Source organism: Somniosus microcephalus, chromosome 3 (assembly GCF_052327205.1).
Source record: "Somniosus microcephalus isolate GS21.2 chromosome 3, FLI_Smic_1.0, whole genome shotgun sequence".
Classification (NCBI taxonomy): domain Eukaryota; kingdom Metazoa; phylum Chordata; class Chondrichthyes; order Squaliformes; family Somniosidae; genus Somniosus; species Somniosus microcephalus.
In genome coordinates this window covers 358,059,235-358,069,426 of record NC_140989.1, presented here as the reverse complement: position 1 = coordinate 358,069,426, position 10,192 = coordinate 358,059,235, and the positions used below count along the sequence as shown (strand labels likewise).

Below are 10,192 nucleotides of genomic sequence, written 5' to 3'. Positions count from 1 at the left end.
TGCTGTGCACAAATTGGCTGCCGCGTTTCCTACATTCCAACAGTGACTACATTTCAAAAAGTACTTCATTGGCTGTAAAAAGCTTTGGGCTATCCTGAGGTCATGAACGGCGCTTTATAAATGCAAGCTCTTTCTTTCTTACATATTTTGTTACACACACATGGTAACAAGGGAGATTCTTTGGAATAGAAAGACTTCAACCCTGCCTAATTGAAATTTTCAAGCTCAGAAAGGAAATTCATGAAATTGATCCATGCAAATTGTTCAGTGTTGCGAAGGGTTCAAATCCCAAGTGAAGTCAAGCTAAAAATGAGTCTCAGAATAAAAAGGGAAGACAGGCAGAAAATGTTCCCTGAAAGACTAATAGAATTTTGGAATGAGTTAGCAGGGAAGGGCATTGAAGCTGACAGTATGAATAGGCTCAACAAACAATTGAAATTATTTCTGGAGAGAGAAGGGATTAAGGGAAGTCATGACCAAGTGGAGTTGATCTGTGGAGAAGGAGTTGGCTGGTTTGGACATTCTTCCTGTTTTTATAAAACGTTTCTGTTCCTGTACACTGGGTGTTCTCCATGATTTCAAAGTACATCTGTCTTCCTCATTGCCCGGGCTTTAATTTCTCTCGGTGGTTTTAATCCGCTCTCTTAAATCTACGTCGCAACCTCTGGGCAGGGGAAGGGCTCCTGGATTCTCTCCAATTCACAGCTAACAGTAGCTGTCTGATGATGAATGGGAAAAAAATGGAGCAAGACAAGCCTGAACACTGAGGACGGGGAAAGTTCTGAAATGGTCTCTATCCAGACGGCTGGACTGGAGAAAGGTTTTGCTGAGTAGAGTCCCAGGCTGGATCATTTAACAAGGTCAATCAAGGGAAAATAGCGTGGGCTTGGCTGGACGTCATGGGGGCAGGACTGAAACCTGACAACCAGCAGTCCCACCCCCAACACGCCCCCATTGATAAAATCTAGCCCATAGACTCTTACAGCACAGAAGGAGGCTATTCAGCTCATCGCGCCTGTGCCGACTCTTTTAGTCCCACACCCCAGCTTTGTCCCCATAACCCAGCAAATTAGCCCTCTTCAAGTACATGGCCAATTGCCTTTTAGAAAGGTCCCTCTGTTCTTGCAACCCCTCAAAATAGTATCATTTAGATTATACTGCCTCTCTATGTTTTATCTCCCAAAGCGCTTCACTTCACCCTTATCCACATTAAATTGCATCTGCCATGTGTCTGCCCATTCCACCAGTCTGTCTATATCCTCCTGGAGTCTGCTGCTATCCTGCTCACTATTTACTACGTTGCCAAGTTTTGTATTGCCCGCAAACTTCAAAAACTGCACTCGCTATACCAAAGTCCAGCAGGTCATTTATAGATAGCAAGAAATTTCCTAATACCGTACCCCTGGGGGACCTCACTGCATCATTCTCTCCAGTCAGAAAAGCATCTGTTCACCCCCACTCTCTGCCTCCTCTTAGTTTAACACCTCATCTGAAAGATTGCAGCAGTAACAATGGAGGACTCTCTCAGGATTACACTCAGCCCAGATTATGAGTTCATTCCTGTTGTACAGCTCAAACCTCACAACCGAGTGATGCCCAGAAATGAGAGTGCCACCAACTGAGCCAAACTAACGTGACAACAGGCATAGATATGGGTTTCGGCGGTGAGGGAGGGGGACGGTCAGATGACGTAGGCAGAAGAACCAGATGGGAGATGAGGAGAATATTTTTTTACGCAACGAGTCGTTATGATCTGGAATGCACTGCCTGAAAGGGATTCAATCGTAACTTTTGACATGAATCAGTCGTTCATGAAAGACAGACTTATGAAATAATACTGAGTGGCCTGCGGGTGGCGCTGTCCAGGGAGAGTATAAATACTCGGGCACGGGCCCAGCTTGAACAGGACATTCATAACAGGAACTAGTGAAGGACACAGCTAGACCTCCATGTTGTAAAACAGTTGATTAAAGCTTTGTTTAACGCTTAGGCCAAGTGCCTAGTAGTTTTCTTACATCAACTTTCAAAAGGGAATTGGATATATACTTGAACAGGAATAATTTGCAAGGCTGTGGGGAAAGAGCAGGAGGAGTGGGACTAATCAGAGAGCTCTTTCAAAGAGCTGGCACAGGCACGATGAGTGCGATATGATTCTGACTCATAAACAGAATTCTCATTCAACTGAGGAAAAATAGCTTTTCATGCGTGCTCTACATTGTCTCAGGAATCCATCGAGGGGCCGAAATGGCCTCTATCTGCATTGTGGGGTTTCTGGTTTCTGGTTTCTGGATTCTAACTCCACGTTTAGAACCATTGATTTCGACTCTTTGAAGCTCTGGTTTTGTACCCTTCATCAAATGTTTTTTTTTTCCACCTTTCAAATTCCAGTGTGGCTGTCCAGTCTGCTGGACCTGTGCTCCCTGTCGTCAAGCTCCAGTGCTGACAGCAACAAAAACTGCAACGGCAATGAGTGCAACAGGAATGCTACCTGCACCGTGCTGGGCGGGAAACTCGGCTGCTACTGTAACGCAGGCTTCACGGGCGATGGAGTGCGTCACTGCGAAGGTAGGGAAACACGTTCCAAGAAGATGCTTCTCAGTGGTTTTATACAGATAAAACTGCGCGTAAATGACAGGGCCAGCGAGGTAGCCCGAAATGGTTTTTTTTTCTCCCTGTCCCGTGCATTCCAAATGTCCTTGTAATGTGGAGAGTGCAGTTATACTTAGACTCCAGCATCATTGCTTCTGCTTCACGGCAATACAAATGTTGACAATCCAGGGGGCATTTTATGAAATCACGCTCCAAAATCGGACCCTTGCCCATCGAGAAAAATCTTGGCGGGGACGAAGGGGAAATGGCTTAATATTCCTTCATGGTTTCCCCCCCTCCCTATCTCTGTAACCTTCTCCATTCCTAAAACCCTCCAAGAACTCTGCGTTCCTCCAATCCTGGCCTCTTGTGCATCCTCCACTTACTTCGCTCCTCCATTAGTGGCCTTGCCTTCAGCTGCCGAGGCCCTAAACTCTGGAATCCTCTCCCTGAACCTCTCCGCCTCTCCCTCTCCTCCTTTAAGATGCTCCTTAAAGCCTATCTCTTTGACCAAGCTTTTGGCCACCTGTCCTAATGTCTCCTTCTTAGGCTCGGTGTCAATCTTCTTGTCTTATAACGCTCATGTGAAGCGTCTTGGGATGTTATACTATGTTAGAGGTGCTATGTAAATGCAAATTGTTGTTGTTGTTGAAGTGTGATGATAGTTGGAGGAACAAAGGAAAGAGAGCCGTGAGTTACAGAGAACATTATTAAGGCAGGTCGTGGAACATTTTTACAAGAGACAAATGGTGATAGTACCAGCCATCGGCCAAGACCCCTTTCTCCTCTTCCCTTTCCTGCACCATCACTTCAGGAGTCCAGCAAGGATCTATCCTTGGTCCGTTTCTTTTCTCCATCATATGCTGCCCCTTGGTGACATCATCGACTACACAGGGTCAGCTTCCACATGTACGCTAAAAACTACCAGCTCCATCTCTCCACCACTTCTCTGGACCATACAGCCACCTCTCTGCTGTCAGAATGCCCTACATCAAGTCCCAGCTAAGTCACCACATCCTTCAGCTGAGCATCAAGAAGATCAAAGTCCATCATTTCCAGGTCCCACCACAAACTCCACTCCCTTGACCCTTCCTTGACTCCTCAAACTGAGGAAGACTGTGCGCAACCTTGGCGCCCTGTTCAACCCAAAAATGACCTTCAAAGCCTACAACATCTCCACCACTAAGACCACTTATTTCCATCACCATGGCATTACTCACTTCTGGCCTGGCCTCAGCCCCCCTGCCACTGAAACCCTGATCTTTTGTCACCTCCAGGCTCAAATATTCCAATGATGATCTCCTTGCTGGCTGTGATTTGTCCACGCTCCCTAAACTCCAAATCGCCCAAAATGCAGCTGCTCATATCCCGTACCACATTAGGCCCCACTCACCTATCACTCCTTTCTTTGTGAACTTATACTGCCTCCCTGTCCTTCAAAACATTACATTAAAATACTCATTGTCATCTTCAATCCCTCCATGCCCTCACTCAACCCTACCTCTGCAACCTCCTCCAAACTTACTCTCTCCCGCATCCTTCGGTCTTCCAACTCTGACCTCCTGTTGCATCCTCCTTCCTTCAGCCCCACATAGGGCCTGCTCACTGCTCCCACCCTAAACCCCTTTGCCTCACTATTTCTCTCTCCTCCTTTGAAATATTCAAAACCCATCTTTTTGGAAAGCCTTCAATCAACCTCTCTATGGCTCTGTTCCGTTCCGCTCTGGGACGTGCCTTATACGGTAAGTGTGCAAAGTAAATGCAAGTTGTTGTTCTGTAAATGCAACCACTCCTTTCCTTAACTTAGAAGCAGGGTTAAATTCGCTCTGTGTGATATTAAAAAAAAGAAAGGCTTGCACTTATAGAGCACCTTTCATGACCACTGGACATCCCAAAGCACTCTACAGCCAATGAAGTACTTTTGAAGTGTATTCAGTATTATAATGTAGGAAACGCGGCAGCCAATTTGCCCACAGCAAGCTGCCGCAAGCAATGTGATAATAACCAGATAATCTGTGTTAGTGATGTTGGTTGAGGGATAAATATTGGCCAGGACACCGGGGAGAACTCCCCTGCTCTTCTTCGAAATACGTCCACCTAAGGGGGCAGATGGGGCCTCGGTTTAACATGTCATCCGAAAGACGGCACCTCTGACAGTGCAGCACTCCCTCAGCACTGCACGGGAGTGTCAGCCTGGATTTTTGTGCTCAAGTTTCTGGAGTGTGAAGAGTGTGTTTATATAAAATTCACAAAGGTAACAGAGACAAGTACAGATGAGGGACCCCTTTCTGGCTCATCCTCCCATAGCAAACCTTGGGCCATCGCAGCTTTCAACTGCCCCTTCAGAGATTTACCGAGGTTATGCTTCCAGTACTCTACAGGAAGACCTAGAATTACATAGAATTCACAGCACAGAAACAAGCCATTCGGCCCAACTGGTCTATGCCGGTTTTTATGCTCCGCGCAAGCCTCCTCCCACTCTATTTACTTCATCTCACCATATCAATATATCCTTCTACTCCTTTCTCCCTCACGTACTTATCTAGCTTCCCCTTGAATTCATCTATGCTATTTGCCTCAACCACTCCATACGGTAGCGTGTTCCACATTCTCACCACCAAGTAATCATTCTGTGTGACGAAGTGCTTCCTGAATTCGGACCTGGACTTTCACCAGTTTGGAGCTGTCACACAGTTGTGCCTTAAATTGAACGAGTGATCCAGATTAATTCTCTGTTAATTCTGCCGTCTGCTAACTCAACAAAGGGATAAAGGGGCAAAGATTCCACTGGGAGAGCATATCAGGATGCAAAATCTAAGCTGGGTTGGCGCATTTTCCCGTTACGCGCTCCCGGTGTGTGCCAGAAGCTGGTACAGCAAAATCTTTGCCCCTAAAACCTCTTAAAATAAAATAAATCACCAGTTAGGCCTCAGCTGGAGTATTGTGTCCATTTCTGGGCACCACACATTAGGAAGGATGTCAAGGCCTTGAAGAGGGTGCAGAGGAGATTTACCAGAATGGTACCAGGGATGAGGGAATAAAAACAGAAAATGGTGGAAATACTCAGCAGGTCAGGCAGCATCTGTGGAGAGAGAAAGAAAGTTAATGTTTCAGGTCGATGATCTTTCATCAGAGCTGGAAAAAGTTAGAGATATAACAGATTTTAAGCAAGTGCAGGGGCAGGGAAAGTGGGGAGGGGAGGAAAGAACAAAAGGGAAGGTCTGTGATAGGGTGGAAGGCAGGAGAGATTAAATGACAACAGGGATGATGGTGCAAGGTGAAAGGAGATGGTAATGGAACAAGTAAAGCGTTGAAGATGAACAAGGTAAAAGAGACAAATGGAAATCCCGTCGGAGAGCAGAGCGGAACTTCTTCATTCCTGGAAGAGAGGGGGCGGTGAATTAAACACGAATACAAAAGCAAAATACTGCAGATGCTGGAAATCTGAAATAAAAGGAGAAAATGCTGGCAATACTCAGCAGGTCGGGCAGCATCTGTGGAGAGAGAAAACCTGTGGATGAGGGACTTCGGTTATGTAGAGAGACTGGAGAAGCTGGGATTATTCTCTTTAGAGCAGAGAAGGTTAGGAGGAGATTTGATAGAGGTGTTCAAAATCATGACGGCTTTTGATAGAGTAAATAAGGAGAAACTGTTTCCTGTGGCAGAAGGGTCGATAACCAGAGGACACAGATTTAAGGTAATTGGCAAAAGAACCAGAGGAGAGATGAGGAAATATTTTCTTACGCAGCGAGTTGTTGTGAGCTGGAACGCACTGCCTGAAAGGGTGGTGGAAGCAGATTCAATAATAACTTTCAAAAGAGAATTGGGTCAATACCTGAAGGGGAAAAATATCCAAGGGCGAAGGGGAAAGAGCGGGGGAGTGGGACTAATTGGATAGCTCTACAAAAGAGCCGGCAGAGGCACGATGGGCCGAATGGCCTCCTTCTGTGCTGCATCATTTTATGATTCTATGAACGCTGTCACACCCAGAGTGATTATCACAGCCACAGTGCCATGTGATCAGATAGATGGGGTAGCTCAATATAGACCTTTGAAGCATCACATTTAAATTATGTGCTAAAATATGTTCCTCTGCAGTAAATCTCAACCATTTCAAAGCAAATGGATAATTTATTTAAGGCTTCAGCCATTAAGCATGCCGTGGGCCTAGAAAATCAAATGCTACATGAGAGGTACGATACCATGCTTAGATCTTTACCCTGCTCCAACTGATTATAGATCAGACACCAGAGAAATGTTTGGCCTGCTTGATGAATGCTTCTCTTTTTCAACGATAACTTTGACATTTGCAAGATGTGACGTGACTACAGTCCTGTTGATGCTCAGTAAACGTGTTGGGCATCATCAAGCCATGATAGAACAGTCTGTACATCACCCATGAAATGTTCTCAGGTCAGGGCAAAGCTCTAGTTTAACTTCAGATAGTTGGTGATCTCTATCGTGGTTATGGTACTGGGCCAGCAAGTCAGAGGTCATGAATTCCACGCCCCCCATAGCAACCAACAAGGAAAGATTGTTGTAACATAGAAACATAGAAGATAGGAGCAGGAGTAGGCCATTCGGCCCCTCGAGCCTGCTCCGCCATTCAATGAGATCATGGCTGATCATCCAAATTCAGTACCCTGTTCCTGCCTTCTCTCCATATCCCTTGATCCCTTTAGCCTTCAGAAATATATCTAACTCCTTCTTGAATATATTTAATGAATTGGCCTCTACTGCCTTCTGTGGCAGAGAATTCCACAGGTTCACCACTCTCTGGGTGAAGAAATCCCTCCTCATCTCTGTCCTAAATGGCTTACCCCTTATCCTTAGACTGTGACCCCTGGTTCCGGACTCCCCGACCATCGGGAACATCCTTCCCGCATCTAGTCTGTCCAGGCCTTTTAGAATTTTGATAAGTTTCAATGAGATCCCCTCTCATTCTTCTAAACTCCAGCGAGTATAAGCCCAATCGACCCAATCTCTCCTCATACGTCATTCCTGCCATCCCAGGCATCAGTCTGGTGAATCTTCGCTGCACTCCCTCCATGGCAAGAACATCCTTCCTCAGATAAAAACCTGATTGGTTCACTAATGTACTTCAGAGGGAAGATAGGCCTAGCACCTCGCAGTGCAACTAGGGATGGGCAACAATGTGGCCATGTTAGCATTGCTCATGGCCCAAGAACAAATTCAAGGAAAAAGTAGGACTTCTAGAAACATAGGGCCTGCATAGTTGCTGCCAGAATTGGTGCAGCACCTGATTCAACCTAATTTCTACATGGGGGGTGGTGGTGAGGTGTGTGAGCAGATCTTTCATCTGCCTGTATGTCAAAGGGGTTTGTCCTGGGTATTTCGCGAGTTACTCATCTTTATATGGCTTTACCGCAACTCTTGCCAACTGGCAGCTGGTATGAGTCCCCTGGAGGCCTTTCGACAGGCCCCAAATTTAACTCCGACTAAGGTAATTGATTCTAGAGGAGATTGATTACCTTTGAACTGGCAGAAAATAGGCCCTGCAGGAATCAGTGGTGGGACCTCGGTTGTTCACCATTTATACAAGTGATTTGAATTCAGAAATTGAAGGTATTGCTTTGAAATTTGCAGCTGATACCAAATTGAGATGGGGGAGTAGGGCTAATAACGTGGGGACTGCACCACAATTCAGGAAGACATAAACAGGACTGGCGAGTGGGCGGATATATGGAAAATAAAATTCAATACTGCAAAGTGTGAGGTGGTTCATTTTGGTAGGGGGAATGAGGAGATGGCTTATTCCTCGGACGGTAAGACGCTAAATGCGGTATAAGACCAAAAATCTGGGAATGTGAATCACATAAATCACGAGCAAAACATGTTGATAAGGCCATAAGGAGCCCAAACAAAGTACTGGGTGACATGAATCAGTCATTCATGAAAGAAAGACTTATGAAATAATACTGAGCAGCATGTGGGTGGCGCTGTCCAGGGAGAGTATAAATACTCGGGCACGGGCCCAGCTTGTGCAGGACATTCTTAACAGGAACTAGTGAAGGACACAACTAGACCTCCATGTAGTAAAACAATCGATTAAAGCTTTGTTTAACGCTTAGACCAAGTGCCTAGTAGTTTTATCACGTCACTGGGGTTCCTTTACAGAGGAATAGAAAACAAAATCAGGGAGGTAATGTTAAATTTATATAGAACTTTGGTTAGACCACACTTAGCGGTAGAACTGCGCCTTGGGCGGCAGAGCAAAACGGGAGGTATCGAATCACCCGGATACAGGTCCATTGACTTCAATTGAATCGAATATCAAGCAGGGCGTGTAACAGGCGTCCGATGCGATACCATCCATTTTGCGCTGACGCCCAAGACCGCTTTCTACCCCACGCCGTACTGTGTGCAGTTCTGGTCTTCGTCCTGCGAAAAGGATATTGAAAGTACCGGAGCAAGTGCAGAAAGGATTTACAAGGGACATCACCAGACTTGAGAGGATGCACCTATCAGGAAAGACTGAGTAGGCCAGGGGCCTGATCCCAGACAAAGTGTTCTGCCCTCGCAACGCGATTCTATGCAGAGCTAGACAGATAGCGAACAACTCGATATCTTCCAATAAAATCACAAGGCTTGACTTTTCTTGTAACGCTTTACTGAACGATTCTAATTGTAAAACTGAAATACAACACAGAAATGGAAGCACACATTAGTATACAAGCGCATAACTGATATGTATACACAAATTTAGGTACGCCTGAGCAACACAGTACATTTAGTAAACTGGAAGGCATTCTCTTTAAATTAGCCCTGTACATAGTGCATCAAAATACAGCTACTAGTTAATCAGCTAGACAGAGAAAAGTTGCAACTAAACATTTTCTACAACATGCAGTGCACACTAATCATCCATAGCATTCTAAAATACTTACAGACAAACAATTTCCAAGACTCAAGCATGGGGACAATACAACTGCTCGGAGCCTGTGCTGCTGTAGGAGCACCGTGATGTAGGTCTGTGTCCCAGCGAGGACTCCACGAGGACTACGTAGCAGTCCTGTGGGGAGCGTGATGACCTCATCACGCTCGGTAGCGTTGTCCGCGCTTGGGGCGTCACGTGATGCGCGTGGTCGCGTTTCTGGCCGTGGAGGCCGAAGTCGGGAGCGGGAGCTGGAGGCCAGGCTGAGCCGATGCTTGCCGCGGGAGCGGAAGATCGCGTCGCTCCCGGCGGCTGGTAGATGCGGCCAAAGACGCTAGGCCGGGCTGTGCCGGCAGCCTTTCTGGAAGGCCGAGTCGGGCCGGCAGCCACCTCACGCACGTCACGTCGTACGTGCCATGACGTCAGCACGCTACGTTGTACGTGACGTGACGTCAGCACGCTAAGGCGCGTCTTAAAGGGGCAATGGCCCTAAAAGGTAAGTTAAAGGGGCAACGGCCCCAACAGGTAGGTTATACATATATAAGTAAGTTAAATACATACAGTGAGGTTAAGTTAGAGGGAGAGGCAGCACACAAAGTCTGCCGTTATCACATTAATGCACGCTCAAACTGTACTTCACGTTGACGCAAGAATTGGCAGCGTTTGTGGCAATTGCTCGGTCCCGGGACTCCCTCCCAGCGGGGAGCC

The 10,192-nt window shown here is 46.4% G+C and overlaps 1 protein-coding gene across 1 annotated transcript in view; it reads left to right on the top strand.

Annotated features, from left to right (window-relative positions):
- Positions 1–309: 309 nt before the first annotated feature.
- adgrl4 (adhesion G protein-coupled receptor L4) overlaps positions 310–10,192 on the top strand; it is a 191,119-nt gene continuing 181,236 nt past the window's right edge. The window contains exons 1-2 of the mRNA XM_085978287.1: positions 310–409; positions 2,389–2,565. Of these exons, the coding sequence (XP_085834413.1) occupies positions 310–409; positions 2,389–2,565 (277 nt within the window). The remainder of the gene's footprint in view (positions 410–2,388; positions 2,566–10,192) is intronic.